The sequence below is a fragment of the Neomonachus schauinslandi genome, chromosome 4 (assembly GCF_002201575.2).
Source record: "Neomonachus schauinslandi chromosome 4, ASM220157v2, whole genome shotgun sequence".
In the NCBI taxonomy this organism is placed as follows: Eukaryota; Metazoa; Chordata; class Mammalia; order Carnivora; family Phocidae; genus Neomonachus; species Neomonachus schauinslandi.
The window spans coordinates 136,283,236-136,299,433 of NC_058406.1; the positions used below are offsets into that span (position 1 = coordinate 136,283,236).

Consider the following 16,198-nt stretch of genomic DNA (forward strand, 5'->3'; position numbering starts at 1 on the left):
CTGTCTGAATTCAGGCAGCTCCCTATACACACATCACAGAGCAAAGGGAAAGAACTGTGGCTGGAGCTGAGTGGACGGCCCACTCACTGTAGGCAGGGCCTTGCTAAGAGGATGGAAAATATAGAGGAAAGGGCTTTTAGATCTACTTTCTCCTTCCAGACTCACCAGTCATGTAAATCATTTAGGGGATCCCGAATGAGGGGGTAGAGAGAGGCCAGGGGTGTTTTACTAATGGGGTTTCCTCTGCCTCAAAGGAAACAATAGGAGTAGGCAATCAGTATCTGTCACTACTAAAATTTCTGAGGTTTTTGCACTCTTAATCCATTGGGCTTAACTATTAAATCTTTAGTCAACCAAAGTTACAGTCATTTCCAATGGGAGAGGGGGCACCAGTCTCTCCAGATGACCCTTCCCCTACTTCTTAGAGGCTGCCCTGCAAATAGGAGTCACTGCTTTATTGAATACCTCCTGGGGATCACTGGTAGGCAGTACAAATTTTATACCTAAAAGGCTCTGAAATAAGTCATAACAATAACCAATTAAATTAACTCCTCCAAGGCCACTCTGCACTCAAGAATGAAGTTCACTTATATGTTACTTTATATCCCAAAGGTATCCAACCACATATCGCAAAGGGCCTATCAGACGTTCTTCAAAGAGAGCAAATGACAAGTCATAAAATACAATTCCCTTCTTACTATCAAATTCCCAGAAAGAAATTAAAGTTGTGAACTTAATTCCCCTTTCAAGTTGTATTTGTCAAGTTCTAGCAGGGAGTGGATGGCACACTCAAACTGGGTGGTTGAGAAAAGTCTGTAATTTATTTTTTAAAAAGTCCCTTTATTAAAAGGGACTGTTCACACCAGAGCACACAGGGTGTAGGGGAACTAACAAGGATGGACAGTATTCTGGGGTTACCAAGATGGAGTACCTGTCACCACCCTAGGCCTGAGGAGGCACAAGGAGAGGAAGATCCTCAGAATCCACAGAAAGTAGTTATACGGAGAGGGCTGCTTTAAATGGAGTGATGCAGCCAGCTTGTAGTGACCCAGCAGGGAAGGAGCCAACGGAATAAACACCCTGACCTAATTTCCTCCTTACTGGTGATTTCCACTGGTAGAATCCAGCGGGGAGTCACAGGGTAAGGAGCCTGTGCAGCGTTTGCAGCATACAGCATAGACAGTGATCTGGAAGAGCAGGAAGAAGACAACCCCGCTCATAAATTCAAGTTTAAGAAGCAGCGTGAAGGAAATAAAGTCCAAAATCAAATTCTGTTGCCCTTGTGTTGTAAAATGCCAAAGAAATTTAAGTCCAAAATCATTCTTTTTAACTTAATATTCTGCTTAGTCTGAGCTAGAGTAATTTCTCAGTGCTTGGTAAACATAGGTTTCTTTTAAAAGCTGCAGGCTGGGGGCACCTGGCTGGCTCAGTTTGGAAGAATATGCAACTCTCCATCTCGGGGTCAGGAGTTTGAGCACCCCCGTAGGATGTAACGATCACTTAAATAAATAAATAAAAATTAAAAAATAATTTTAAAAATAATAAAAGTTGCAGGCTGGGCTGTCTCATCCTAGAATGGGTATAGTTTCTTCAACCCCTCAGGAGTTATACTAGCTTAATGTCAAGTGTTTTGTGAGCTACACTATTAAAGAGATGAAATGATAAATAGGACACATCAGAGTATCACAGTTCTAGGCACACACGCAGCAGTTTTCAAAATGAGCCAATTCTCTGTCCCTGGAATAGTTATGCAAGGCAAAATAATGTACCCAGAATCAGAACCCAGGACTTAGTCTAACCAAATACCGTTTGCCAAAGACCCCAGTATAGGCTCAAATAATATCTGAGTGAAGGAGCTCAGACAGAGAAAATATTCTTGATTTAGCCTTGCTCTCATGCCAGTCAGTCGATGCCAGTTGGTTCAGAATTCATAAATGCAAGTGGGAGAAATCGGGTTAATTGTTCCATTACACACATATGGCGAAGAATCCACATCTGTGTGTTGCGTCCTCCGTGTAGTGGCATTTGAGACACTGCTGTTGTTTTTCAAAGTTTAGAAATTTTAAATGGTGGAAGCTCCAGACAGAAAATCTTATTTGAGGAAAAAATCTTATTTGAGGAAATGCTCTTTCCCATCCCATTTTCAAAGCCTCTCATCTTTGTACTTCTTCTTTGTACTATTTATCTGTGTCTGACATTGATAACCTAAACCTAGAACTTTACTAGTGTAGTGTGGTGTAGTGTAGGTAAAGGTCAGGTGTGGCATGTGCTATGTCCAGAGTAGTAGCTGCAAATGTCATTATGTTTCCTGTCTGATAGGTCTGTGTATAAAAAGACTGCTTCCTGTAGTTGAATTTTGCCTCAGCCACACCTCTTGGGAAGCTGCACCTGTGTGGTTCAAGGTCGGGCAGCAGTATCTCACATCCTGAGCCTGCCTGAGGCAGCTCTAGATCAGTTCTTTGGTGAAACCCACAACCTCACATTCCTGTGGTGGCATTACCCCCAAAGTAAGAGCCTATGGTTACCACCTAGTGAAAAAAATATTAAGGCTTAAAGTCTGTCAAGCCAGGGCAGAAAAAAAACTAACGGCATAATTGCAAACTTCAAGATAGCCTGTTACAAGCTACATGGTCAAAGTTAAAAAAAAAAAAAAATGAAGGCATGTATTATAGCTACCCCAGAAGCCTCGGTCACTTTTGGTTTATGTCAGTCCCCAAATTTTAATTCTCTTTTCTGTTACAAAGACTCTGGCCCCAAGTACCGGGTATTTTCCTCCCTCAAAAATAAATGCAGTCCTCCTTACCCACCACAGGGTAAATCTTACTGACCTGGAGCAGTAAAGAGTATAAACAAACTGAGGGTTGCTGGTGGGGAGGATGGTGGGGGAATGGGGCAACTGGGTGATGGACATTAAGGAGGGCACATGATGTAATGAGCACTGGGTGTTATATAAGACTGATGAATCACTGAACTCTACCTCTGAAACTAATAATGCACTATATGTTAATTAATTGAATTTAAATTAAAAAAGAATATACCATTCAAAGATATCCACAATCTATTCCCTCCTTTCCATTCTTTCTGTTACAGTTCTTGTCATCAAATTTGACCCATTTAAATAGCCTTGTTACAATACTTTGGCTTTAGCTTCTTCATTATTCCAATTGATTATTTTTCTAATCTATAAACCAAATTATGTTACTCTCCTGCTTAGAAATTACTTTTCATTACTTAAAAGATGAAGTTAAAACTCATTATCATGAAGTAAAAGTCCTTCATAATCTGACTTCAACCTGTCTTTGGAGAAATCATACCAGTTAAACTCCCCTTCTTTATGTCGTCTGTTTTAGTCACAGAAAATCATTAGGAGTTCCTTATACTTGCTGGTTGTTTCACTTGTCTGTGTAATTGTGAATGTTTTTCTTTAGGACTTGTGTTTTATTTCTTCTTTCCACTTTCCTTCATCTGATAACTTCCTCCATATTCTTTAAATCCTGGCTCAAAATCACCTCCTCTAAGAGTACCACTAAGGTTTTCTAGGCAGAGTTAATCATTTCTAATATTTGCTTCTAAAACATAGGAAGCACTTTTCAATTATATTTTGATTTTTTTCTCTGTGTGCCTTTGTTCCTTTTGATTATAAACTCCAATAAGGGTAGGCAATTCTGGTTGTAATATAATAAATATTACTGAATTTATGTGAAAATCTCAAGATAACATAGAAAAGGACTCTAGGAATAACCACCATTAAGATGTATTTCTCCTTTAACATACACTTCTATTCAACAAATAGGAAACAAATTCTAAACAATATATAATAGATAATATAAATTAAAGTAACAGAGCCTTGGTACAACCTGATTTTCAATATCTTGATATTTCTAAGATTTCATCTTTTGATGAAGGGCTCTAAATATGCAGAATTACTTAAATTGTATTATTGCACCGAAGTGTCTCTTATATCATTAGCTCCAAAGAAGTTTTACCTTAGGGTATAGTGAAGTCATAAGTCCAAAACTGATTGAATATTTTATATACATTATTTCTTCTTGTTTTCTTTGTTTTATGGCCAGCTCTCAATCAGAAGCAAAAATAACCAATATAAGCAAAAAGAACCTAAATGTAGTTGAGTGTACTTGTCAATTTTGAACTAAATTGCTAGAACAGATACTAAAAATATATATGTAGCTGATAAACCATAGACATATATAAGCAACATTTTTAAAAAAGATATTTATTTGAGAGATAAGTACATGAGCAGGGGCCCGGGGGTGTGGAGCAGAGGGAGAGGGAGAAGCAGACTCCCCACTGAGCAGGGAGCCTGATGCAGAGCTCAATCCCAGGATCCTCAGATTATGACTTGAGCCGAAGGCAGATGCCCAACTGACTGAGCCACCCAGGCACTCCCATAAGTAAGCGGCATTAATGAGTATAGGTTCATTTTAGCAACTTCTTAGTTCTTCCTGAAAGAAGGGAGAAGACACATGACCTCTCAATTTCCTTAGTTGTAAAATAAAGGGTTGGAGTAGGCTCATTAATTTATTAGGAATGCTTACGTACCGTACCAGCTGCCAGTGTTGGAAATCAAAGATGAACAAGATGGGTAGGGCTCTTGACTTTTAACAACTTAAACATAGATGAATTTAATTTTTTTTTCCCTCTATGGTTTCATAAACATGGCATGATGGTATAAATTAAATGAGATGGATAATGAGGCATTATCCATATTTGCCTTTTTTAATATTTGCTCTTTTTTTTTCAGAAGCACATTTTATTGATGTTTATATGATAAAAAAGTTCTCAGTAGAAGACAAGTTTTTTTTTTTTTTTTTAAGATTTTATTTATTTATTTGACTGAGACACCACGAGAGAGGGAACATAAGCAGGGAGAGTGGAGAGGGAGAAGCAGGCTCCTGGCTGAGCAGGGAGCCCGATGTGGGGCTTGATCCCAGAACCCTGGGATCATGACCTAAGCCAAAGGCAGATGCTTAATGACTGAGCCACCCAGGCGCCCCTAGAAGACAAGTTTTAATGGTTGAATTGTGATGAACATATTGCCACTATTTCGTGTAGTAATTGGCTCTTGACTTTCAAACAACAGAAGATTCGTCAGTGTATTGACCACACATAGACTAGGGTTTAGTCAGACATTCGCACTTTAATTCCCAGAGTCCCTTATAGAGATTTCACTTTGTACACTGACTCTTACTCAATTCTAGATTGACATTATTGTCTATGGCCTTGCATGTGACTAGGTAATGGGGACAGAGCATTTTTCTATTCCTTTAAGTGCTGTGTAGAGGGGACAAACTGGTTCAAAAATATGCATTATTTAGGCCACTTTTAAAATGAACAATGGGGGGCACCTGGGTGGCTCAGTCAGTTAAGCGGCTGCATTCGGCTCAGGTCATGATCCCAGGGTCCTGGGATCGAGCCCCGTGTCGGGCTCCTTGCTCGGCAGGAGGCCTGCTTCTCCCTCTCACACTCGCCCAGCTTGTGTTCCCTCTCTCGCTGTGTCTCTCCCTGTCAAATAAATAAATAAAATCTTAAAAGTAGAATGAAATGGACAATGGATGATGAATAACAAGTTCAAAGAAATAAGCAAATATTCACTGTCTTAATAAATCTGTCCCATGGAAGTTTTGGGGATTGACCAGAATGACATAAAGACACTCAGAGGAAGGTAATGATTTTGAATCCATATTATAAATGATTTTTATTTTTAGTTCTTTAAGTATATATTTGTTAATAATATCATGAGAGATGTTTTCACTATCAGACTGTGATCATATCCAAAGAACTGGTCTTTAGGATCAGAAAACCTGCCACTGTACTTTAAAAAATATGACCTCAATACATTGCAACCATACTATATTTATACTAAGTGAAGAAGTATATGATAAACAAGTCAATGATAAAGCAGATGCCTTTTAGCTCACTTTTCCATTTGAAGATTGGAAAATTGTAATATTCCTTAGTGTTACAGGAATATTTCCATGGTATTAAACTGCTATGGATTTTTTCCACCAGTAACTTTATGGCTTTCAGATGAAAATCCATGCCTCGTGGCTCAGATTATACTATTTATTCTTTAGTGTAGGGAAGATACCTCTTCTTTTATTGAGGCTTGGAATTGAGGCCTAATGTCTGCTGGAAAGGAGGAAGCTATAATGGAGGAGAAGTCTTTGCTAGGGAGAAAGCAGAAGGGATGCCCTTCTTTTCTGAACATGTGGATTTGGGAAATGAGAAGAGAGAAAGAGATGTGGTAAAGAGGTCAGGTTTCCATGCCATCATTTTCCTCCTCTAGAATAGAACCTAGTGTATGCAGTAGAAGCATCCACATCATAGAGTCTAGTGGAAGCAACTAAGAGACTGCAAAACTCAGAGAGAATCTTGTATTTGACCTTATCCAATATGGCAAAGATGAAAGCACAAATACGATGAAGGGAGTTATCTAATAGATGGCATGAGGCAACATTCTTGGCTCCAATGGTATGTACAGAGTATGAAGGGATTAAGAAATTTCCTTATCTCCTGGGTGAGAGGATATGGAGGGACTGATATGTCAGTGGACCATCAGAGGCCCAAAGTTAACACAAAGAGTGTAAAGGACAGAGTCACCGATCTAAGATCACGAACTCTCATAGTAGAGGCCATGATGATGCTTCAGTAGGCTCATCACCCAATAGTAGGTACCAGTTTAGGAATTAGATCAGACCAGTCACTTAACAACAGATACTAGAAAGGATTCAGACAAGCAGTATCACCTGCCATAACACCGTGAGCCCCTGATATTCCCAGAAGTATATAAGGGTGGAGCCAGGAGAGAGAGAATATTCCAGTTACCACTGCTACATAATAAATTATGCAAACACTTATTAGTGTAAAACAACCATGTTATTATGCTCATGGGTTTTTTAATCAGAAATTTGGACAAGGCATAATGAGGATGCTTTTTCTCCAACATGTGTGTAAAGCCTGATCTAAGAACACTCACTGATTGAAAGTAACTTGATTGCTGGGGCTGCAATCATTGGGAGGTATCTTCATTCACATGTCTGGTGGCCAGTGTTGGCTGTTGGTTAAGACCTCATCTGGGGCTTCCAGCCAGAACACCTCTACCTGGCCTTTACATATGGCCTGGTTTTCAAAACGTGGAAGCCTTAGAGTACTTGGACTCCTTCCATGGCAGCTCTGGGTTCTAACAGCAAGTGTCCCAGTAGTCAAGATGGAAGCTTTATCACTTTTTATGACCTAGCTTTGGAAGTCACATAGTGTTATTTTTACCATACTCTACTGTTTGGAGCAGTCACAAATTCATCTAGATTTGAGGGGGAGGGACCTAGACACCATTTCTTGATGGGAAGTGGCAAGGTCACATTGTAGAAGAGCAAGTGGGGTGGGAAATACTGTTCTGGCAATTCGGGGAGAGTACAGGGAGAATCTGTGGATTATATTTCTTGAAAGGGAATATTGAACACTAGAAGGAGACCAGTGACACCCTAAGTGATTTAGAGAATGTGAATTGGAAAGTTTAAATTTTCCTGTAACTCAGTAGAGTGTGGTTCATAGAAAAGATTAGGTTTGTTTTCTTTTTCACGTATTGTAGTAGTAGATACTTATTTTATAATCCCACTATGCTAGCCCAATTGATTTGAATTTAATTTTGAAATCAGTATATTCTCTGTCAATGACATTTTAATAGCTAGCTTATATCTCCAGTGCTTCATCTCAATTTCAACTGTCCATGAACAAATATTTCTCTCTTGATCTATAGTCAGACAGTCTTTTGAGTCCCTCCAAATGATGATTGTCTATTTCTTAAGGTGCTCAAAAGCTCTTCATCTTAAACACTAGTCTATGATGTTTCTTCCAATTCTGAACAAATTCGTCAGATTAAATAGCACTTTTGTTAGCTTTTAAAAATTATATTTTCCCTTACTAGTTCTCATATCCCTTGTGTTCCCCGGGCCCCCAGTCCCAGGTGAATTTTGTATATATAATTTGTATGTATAATTAAGCTATCTTGCTTATTTATGAAATTAGACTTTGTAACTGTATCCCAGTTTGTTTAAAAAATTATATCTTGTCATGGCAACAGAAACACACAGAACCATAAACATATTTATTCAGGTTGGGTAAATATATGGCTATTAGAGAGTGACCAAAATAGGGCATGATGCAAAGTTTTTCCTTGTAATGTTTTGGGATGGAGTGGGGAGTCATCAAAAGAGAAGGCACCCACAATGTCAATAGGTGCACATTCTCTGAAAGTTAGAGATGATTCTTACAACTGAAACCCTAGGAAAGATGAGAGGGCCAGGAGTACCCCAGGAAAAAGATACTGCCTCCTTGGGCCAGTGTGGAAGGGAAGCCAAAAAGCTGTTTGCTTTCTAGTCATTTTGTCTGAACTGAGAGACATTTCAAAGATGGGGGATTTTATTTTATTTTTAACCTGTTTTTAAAAAATTGAAATATAGTTGACACACAGTGTTATATTAGTTTCAGTTGTACAACATAGTGACTGGACAACTCTATACATTATGCTATGCTCATCACAAGTGTAGCTACCATCTGTCACCACACAATGCTATTACAGTACTATTGATAACATTCCCTATGTAGTACCTTTAATCCCTGCGACTTACTCATTCCGTAACTGGAAGTCTATCTCCTATTCCTCTTTACCCATTTTGCCCATCCCTCCATACCTCTCCCCTATGGCAACCATCAGTTTGTTCTTTATATTTATGGGTCTCTTTCTCCTTTTGTTTGTTTGTTCATTTGTTTTCTTTTTAGATTCTGTACGTAAGTGAAATCACATGGTATTTGTTTTTGTTTGTCTTACTTCAGTTGGTGTAATACCCTCTGGGTCTATTTATGTTGTTGCAATGGCAAGATCTTTTTTTTTTTTAAGATTATTTATTCATTTGAGAGAGAGAGAGAGAGAGAGCATGAGCAGGGAGAGAGGCAGAGGGAGAGGGAGAAGCAGACTCCCCGCCGAGCCAGGAGCCCGATGTGGGGCTCGATCCCAGGACCCCGGGATCATGACCTGAGCTGAAGGCAGACGCTTAACCATCTGAGCCACCCAGGCGCCCCGCAATGGCAAGATCTTATTATTTTATGGCGGAGTAATATTCCATTACATACATATATATATATATACCACATCTTCTTTATCCATTCATCTATGGATGGACATTTGGGTTGTTTCCAGATCTTGGCTATTGTAAATAATGCTGCAGTAAACATAGGGGTACATATATCTTTTTGAATTAGTGTTTTTGTTTTCTTTGGGTAAATATCCAGTAGTGGAATTACTGGATTGTGTGGTATTTCTGTTTTTAATTTCTTGAGGAACCTCCATACTGTTTTTCGCAGTGGCTGCACCAATTTACATTCCTGCCCACAGTGCGTGAGGGTTCGTTTTTCTCCACATCCTTGCCAATACTTGTTATTTCTTGTCTTTTTCATTCTAGGTGTTCTGAAAGGTGTGAGGTGATATCTCATTGCGGTTTTGATTTACGCTTCACTGATGATTAGTGATGTTGAGCACAAAGATGGGGAATTTTATTTTATTTATTTTATTTATTTTTATTTTTTAATTAACATATAATGTATTATTTGTTTCAGGGGTACAGGTCTGTGATTCATCAGTCTTACACAATTCACAGCACTCACCATAGCACATACCCTCCCCAGTGTCCATCACCCAGCCACACCATCCCTCCCATCCCCCTCCACTCCAGCAACCCTCAGTTTGTTTCCCGAGATTAAGAGTCTCTTATGGTTTGTCTCCCTCTCTGGTTTTGTCTTGTTTCATTTTTCCTTCCCTTCCCCTATGATCCTTTGTCTTGTTTCTCAAATTCCTCATATCAGTGAGATCATATGATAATTGTCTTTCTCTGATTGACTTATTTCACTTAGCATAATACCCTCTAGTTGCATCCATGTTGTTGCAAATGGCAAGATTTCATTTTTTGATGGCTGCATAATATTCCATTACCCCCCCCCCCCATCTTCTTTGCCCATTCATCTGTTCATGGACATCTAGGCTCTTTCCACAGTTTGGCTATTGTGGACATTGCTGTTATAAACATTGGGGTGCAAGTGCTCCTTTGGATCACTACATTTATATCTTTGGGGTAAATACCCAGTAGTGCAATTGCTGGGTCATAGGGTAGCTCTATTTTCAGCTTTTTGAGGAACCTCCATACTGTTTTCCAGAGTGGCTGCACCAGCTTGCATTCCCACCAACAGTGTAGGAGGGTTCCCCTTTCTCCACATCCTCACCAACATCTCTTGTTTCCTGACTTGTTAATTTTAGCCATTCTGACTAGTGTGAGGTGGTAAAAAATGGGGAATTTTAAATGGCATAAGCAAGCTTAGTGCCTATATGTCATTTATTCACTTAATGCTTGCTATTTTTAATTTTAATATTAATGAATATTTATTCCTATAATCTTGTAGTAAATATATTTAAATAGCTTGTGTCCTGTGTGTTTTAGTTATTGTTACAATTTCTAGGGGAGGGCAGGAATTTACAGAAGGTTATCTTGAACTGCAACTACAATTCCTTACTCTATTTATTATTTTTATGCTATCACTTATTATGTCCCATGATGATGTAGTTGAAAGGACTTTAGACAGAAGAGTAGAATTTAGTCATAATTTTGCTGTTAAATAAAGTATTTCTCTTTTCTGGGTCTTAGTGTCCTCATGTTAAACGATGAAAAGATGTGTTAGATAATATAATTTCAAAGTTTCCTCCTAGTGTTATGAATTTATTGGTCTCTCTTATTTTAAGGAGGTGATGAAGAATAATAAAGAATTTATAGTTTAATTTTGCACAAAATGATTCTCATGTATATCTATTTTCTACTTGGTCACACACTGACATTTATGAAGCAGTTGTATTAGGAGGTTTGGAGTATTCCTTTCTGTGTAATTTTATATAGGTTTTGTAGAATCCTGATGAAATAACTGAAGTATGTTTTTATTATAAGGTGAAAAAAATCCTGTGCAATAACACAGCACTTCAAATAAATTTAGAAATACCATAAATGAATAAATGTGAAATTAAATTATCTTTGAACTTCAGGCATATGAGCTAAATTATTGTATCATACAAATGCTTCATTTCTATTCATGTGGAAGAATAGAAAGATAAACTAGTGGAGATAGTAGAATACTTTGGAAAGAAAATAGTTAAGTACAAATAACTAAGAAACATTATTGATAGGTATGAAAAAGAAAAGAAAACCTTACCTCGTTTTGGTAATTATTACGGAAGGTAATATATTGTTTTAGGAAAAGGCATCTAGATACTTCACTTTTTTTTCAGATTGAGTGTTTTATCTTAAACTGTGACTTAAATATTTTGTGAAATTTGATAACATTTGAGATTTTACTTATTAAATTACATAAACTGTTAGCTGAGCATAGTTGAAGCATATTATTTTAGAAACCACTAAAACATAATAATCATTTTTATAGGGGGAAGACTAGAAATGGATTGTAATATTTTTCTTTTGCATAACAGAATTCCACTAGAGGTAGTTTATATACATTTTTGACCAGAAATTTTTTTTCCCAAAAAAACATCATATGTAAAACTGTAATTTTTGATAGATTTAAAAATTGATTTGAATGTGCTGGTGATCCCTGAACCCAATTTCTTTGTCCATTAAATTTTCTTCCTTTTTTTCACCCAACAAGGCTCCATATACACTTCAGAACCCTGGGCATCAGAAGAGCAGTTTGAAAATCAATACCTTATTGTAAAGTAATTCTATATTAGTATATGAATGGCAACACTAACTTTTTACAGCATGACCAATTTTAACATAGATAACATTACTCATTGAAATTTACATATATAGATACAATCTAAATTATTGTTTCCTAACTAATAGATATTAAATTCTGGAGATTAGCATATGAAAGGAGGTAGTTTAGTTTAAAATGGTGTTCCAGATTTCCTCCAAATAATTAAATGAAGTAGGGAGCTTATATGTGAGAAATCAATGGTTATCCTCAAACAAATGAAATAATGTGTTGCTCCCACTTGTTCAAATTGGTACATTAAAATCCTGGCTAGATTCAAGTTTGTGAAAAACACAGCACTACTGATTTATCAAAATAGTAGGAAACATGCTTTATTTTGGGTTACTTTTATTGGATCTTCTCACTTTTGAAAGATTTAAAATGATTGGAGTGTCAGATCTGAATGTTTCTCTGGATGTTAATGAACTGTTCAGATTTATTCAGTTTAGGTTAGCAGTGGCTAGAAATCTCTCCAACACATTTTATGGCATTTATATAATGTTGTCTTTGTAGAATGTTTGCCACTGAGCATCTTCCTGAGAAGCAGTCGATAAATTTTTGACTGAAAGGAGACAGTTACTAGGCTAACAGATGTCTTTGTTGGCAGTTTCAGTATAGCAAAAGAAGACTTACTTGTCATTGTTTACATGCTTTCCTATCTTCCTCAGTTTTCTGTCACCCTTAGTAATAAACACTATAGCATCTCCTCTGAGCATGTAACCTTAGATTCATCTTACCTTTTTCTCATCTCATATTCCAGTAGTCAGCAAATCAAGAAAAGTTATCATGTTCCTAAGCCCATGAAACCATAACCATATTTTTTTCAACCCCAATTTCCATGCCCTTGAGTCAGAACTGGATTATCCTTGTGAGAAGCTGGGCAAAGGCCAGTTGGTTCTCAGATGAGCTTGTGTTTTTCTAGAAAGGGAGAAGTAGCACTGCCAACTAACTGTAACGATAGTCTTGTCCTTGGTAATGATGTCACGCTGGACATCACTAATCCTTGAAAACTTACAGCGTAGTTTTGTGTTACAGAAATTATCTAAACCACTGGGAAGTTCTCATTTAGACACTTCTATTTGTGAGCCAATGATATAATCACATTGTGCTGGGAAATGCTAGAGAGAAATCAAGCATGGTCTTTCACTTTAATGACTATAAATAGCTTGAGAGGCAGTATTAAATTGTGGTTAAGAACAGACTCTAGAGTCAGGCTGCCTGAATTCAAATCCCTCTTTTGTCACTTACTAAAATGTGCAGCCTTGGGCAAATCACTTTACTTTTCTATCCTTCAATTTTTGTATGTCTTAAGTAAGGATTATGAAAACCTCATGTAGTTGTGAGAAGAGTTAATACGGGTAAAATGCATTGTGCTTGGCACATAGTAAACACTCTTAATGTTTGCTATTATCATTAATTAGTTGGGAGGGCACTTCTTTGTCTCTTCTTGTGTCATTTCTCCATGCTGCGTACATTTTGGGCTCATTGAGCTGAACTCCAAAAACAATGCCAAAAATGCCTCTCTCAGTATTTATTTGCACCAATTGATATGGTCTTGTGTATGTATTCATGTGTTGCATTTGAAAGAGAAGGAGCTGAGAATGAAGCCAATGGTATGTCTTCGGTCAGGCCCACGGACTGGGTTTGAATGACCATGTTTAAAGATGGACAGAACTAGTGCTCTAAAAGATATCTGGGAGATGCCAGGCAAGAAGTGATGGTCAGAAGCTGAGAGAACTCTCAAATGAGACTTTGTAAAGAGCAAACAGTTACTTTGAAGTGTTGCGGAACAGCTTTTGAAGGCTGACTTACTGATTTACCATCCCTTACTCCACTCTAGACTAGTTGCCTGGTTCAAGTAAATCAATACTCTTTTAACACTGGGCACTTAAACAAACAAACAAAAGAAAACTATTTAGTAGGTGCATGCCCCAAATAGGAGAATCTAAGACTGAGTAGTTTTCCAGGCCCCACTGCTGGCTCCAGAGCTGATCCCCAATAACAGGTTATTTTACCCCTGGGCATAGCTTAGTTGGGGTAGCTCCGATGTGGATGGCTTCCCCTGGGCCACGGTTGAGTGGCCTGGATTCCCATCTCCCCAGTCCAGGGAGAGTTGGAGAAGGATCCATTCTGATGGATGGGTAATACCAACTACAGCAACCCAGTTGTTGAGTGGAACCCGGACCTTTGGAGCTTTTCCGCCTCCTCATTCCCAAGAACTTCTCTCAGGGCAGAATCAGATCTCATTGGTTCCTGCCTCCCAAGCCTGTTTAAGTTTATGTCTCATTGGCTTATTTCTTTCTAGTACCCAGAGAGAGAAGAGGGGCTTCAACTACTTTAACAGATCAGAATACAGTAGATGCTCATTATTCATAGCAGGGATGTAGGTATTCTTAGGAACATTGAATTAGCGGATACTGAATCATTGCCCTGGATTGGGTGCCTGTGAGCCTCTGGTCACAACATTGTCATCAACCAGCCAGTATATAACCTTGTTTTATTTGTGTTTCTGTTTTGTTTTTTTTTTAACTCTTATTTAGTATAAATTGTTGATTCATTAACATTGAACTAACACCCAGCAGCACTATAACTCCTGCCAGAAGGTAGCTTATCTAACACATGTATTTTCTCCATAAGACATTGCAAAGCCTTCTTGTGCTCAGGAACACTAGACAGTAATACTTAGGCTCTATGCTTGGGACATTTTCAACAGTCAGATGACCACCAAGAAGCACAAAAATGTGGAAAAGGGCACGAAATGTACTGAGAAGGACCCTCGTTTAGAAGGACTTATTTATACTACGAGAAATAAAACAAGAAGGCAGAGTGTTGCCTTGTTTGACTGCAGCTGGGAATGTACATGGGTGACAAATTTTTCACCACTCTGTGCGTGTCCATGTCTGTGAATTTCTGTGAAAGCACCATGGGTGTTGATTTTGGGGTTATAAGTAGGTTTTAGTGAGTAGGCAAATTCACAAATATGGAATTCACAAATGCTGAGGATCAGCTGTGTTCTCCAGGCTGGGTCTTATTGACTGGTACCAAGGTATTTTTGATTCATGAAATTTTTTTATTCAAAACATGCCTACCGTCTGAATCTTGAACATTAGGATGACTTTGTATCCTCTTTTTCCCAAGGCCAAAAAACTATCTGCAGTAATTTCCATACCTAGACCAAAACCTGCCTCATTTGGAAAAAAATTAAATCCCAATTCCTAAACTTAAATTGTCTCCTCAAAAACTTTAACAAATCTTGTCTTACAGCATAATGTAAAATTAGGAAAGAGGCTTTTCCCTTTTATCCTGCAGTGTTCTGGCCTAGTTGCCTCTTCAAACAACAGCCTTCACTCAGATCTCAGGGGTCATGAGAGGTGGTAGTGGAGCAGGTCTCAGAGATTTCCCAAGGTGGCTCACAGGCAGGAATCATGGAGGCATAAGGAAATTGAACAGATGTGTGGGATGACTGCATTCTGGGCAATTGTGAAGACTCTTTGGAACGTTCCAAAATAACTGGGGACATTTTGGGGGTGCCATTTTTTGGTAATTAGACTTGTAGAGCATTATGCCATGATAATTTCAACTTTTTTTTTTTGACTATTATAAAAGTTTATTTAACAGAAAAGTTCAATATGAAAATGCACACGACCTGATTTTTATATTGTAGTAAAACAGGTACTATGGAGGGGACATGTGGAAGCAGTTGATTTCTTCTGATGAACACAGCCATTGTTTATACTCACTCCAAGGCTTCTAACATGATGATACTATTTCCTCATATTACCACCATTCCAGTATTGTTCTGTTGCCCAGCAGTTGCCATCTCCACACATTCATCTATCACAAGATTCATAAACGGATCGAACCCCCGCAATATTCCTTGGACATGTCTGCCACCATTTAATTTCAATGACAATTTCTTGTCCATAAATTTTTTCAACTCGGGAGGGTGAGCTTTGCTCATGGTGTCTACTCGGTGAGCTCAAAGATGCCTCCAAATGGAATTCGTGGCATCCCTCACACTCCCCTGGTAGGCTCCGATAATTTCAACTTTAAAAGGAAATGTGACCTTGTTTTGTAGGCCTGTAATTTATGATCACTTGGATTACCAAATTCTAATTAAATTACCATGGAGGGGTGCCTGGGTGGCTCAACTGGTCAAGCTTCTGACTCTCTTGATCTCAGCTCAGGTCTTGATCTCAGGATCGTGAGGTCAAGCCCTGCACTGGGCTCCATGCTGGGTGTGGAGCCAACTTAAAAAAAAATACCATGGAAATCCATGTAATAGAACATCTATCATTTACTGCATACCTATTATATGCTATACACACTAAAAGATACTTTACAGGTTTCTTTTATGTAAAAATGGAATTAC

At 38.2% G+C, this 16,198-nt stretch overlaps 1 protein-coding gene across 1 annotated transcript; it reads right to left on the bottom strand.

The window, feature by feature from the left end:
* Positions 1-15,598: 15,598 nt before the first annotated feature.
* Positions 15,599-15,787, bottom strand: LOC110579082 (small nuclear ribonucleoprotein G-like). Its single transcript, XM_044914244.1, has one exon. The coding sequence runs from the start codon at positions 15,785-15,787 to the stop codon at positions 15,599-15,601; it is 189 nt and encodes a 62-aa protein (XP_044770179.1).
* Between the last annotated feature and the right edge of the window lie 411 nt (positions 15,788-16,198).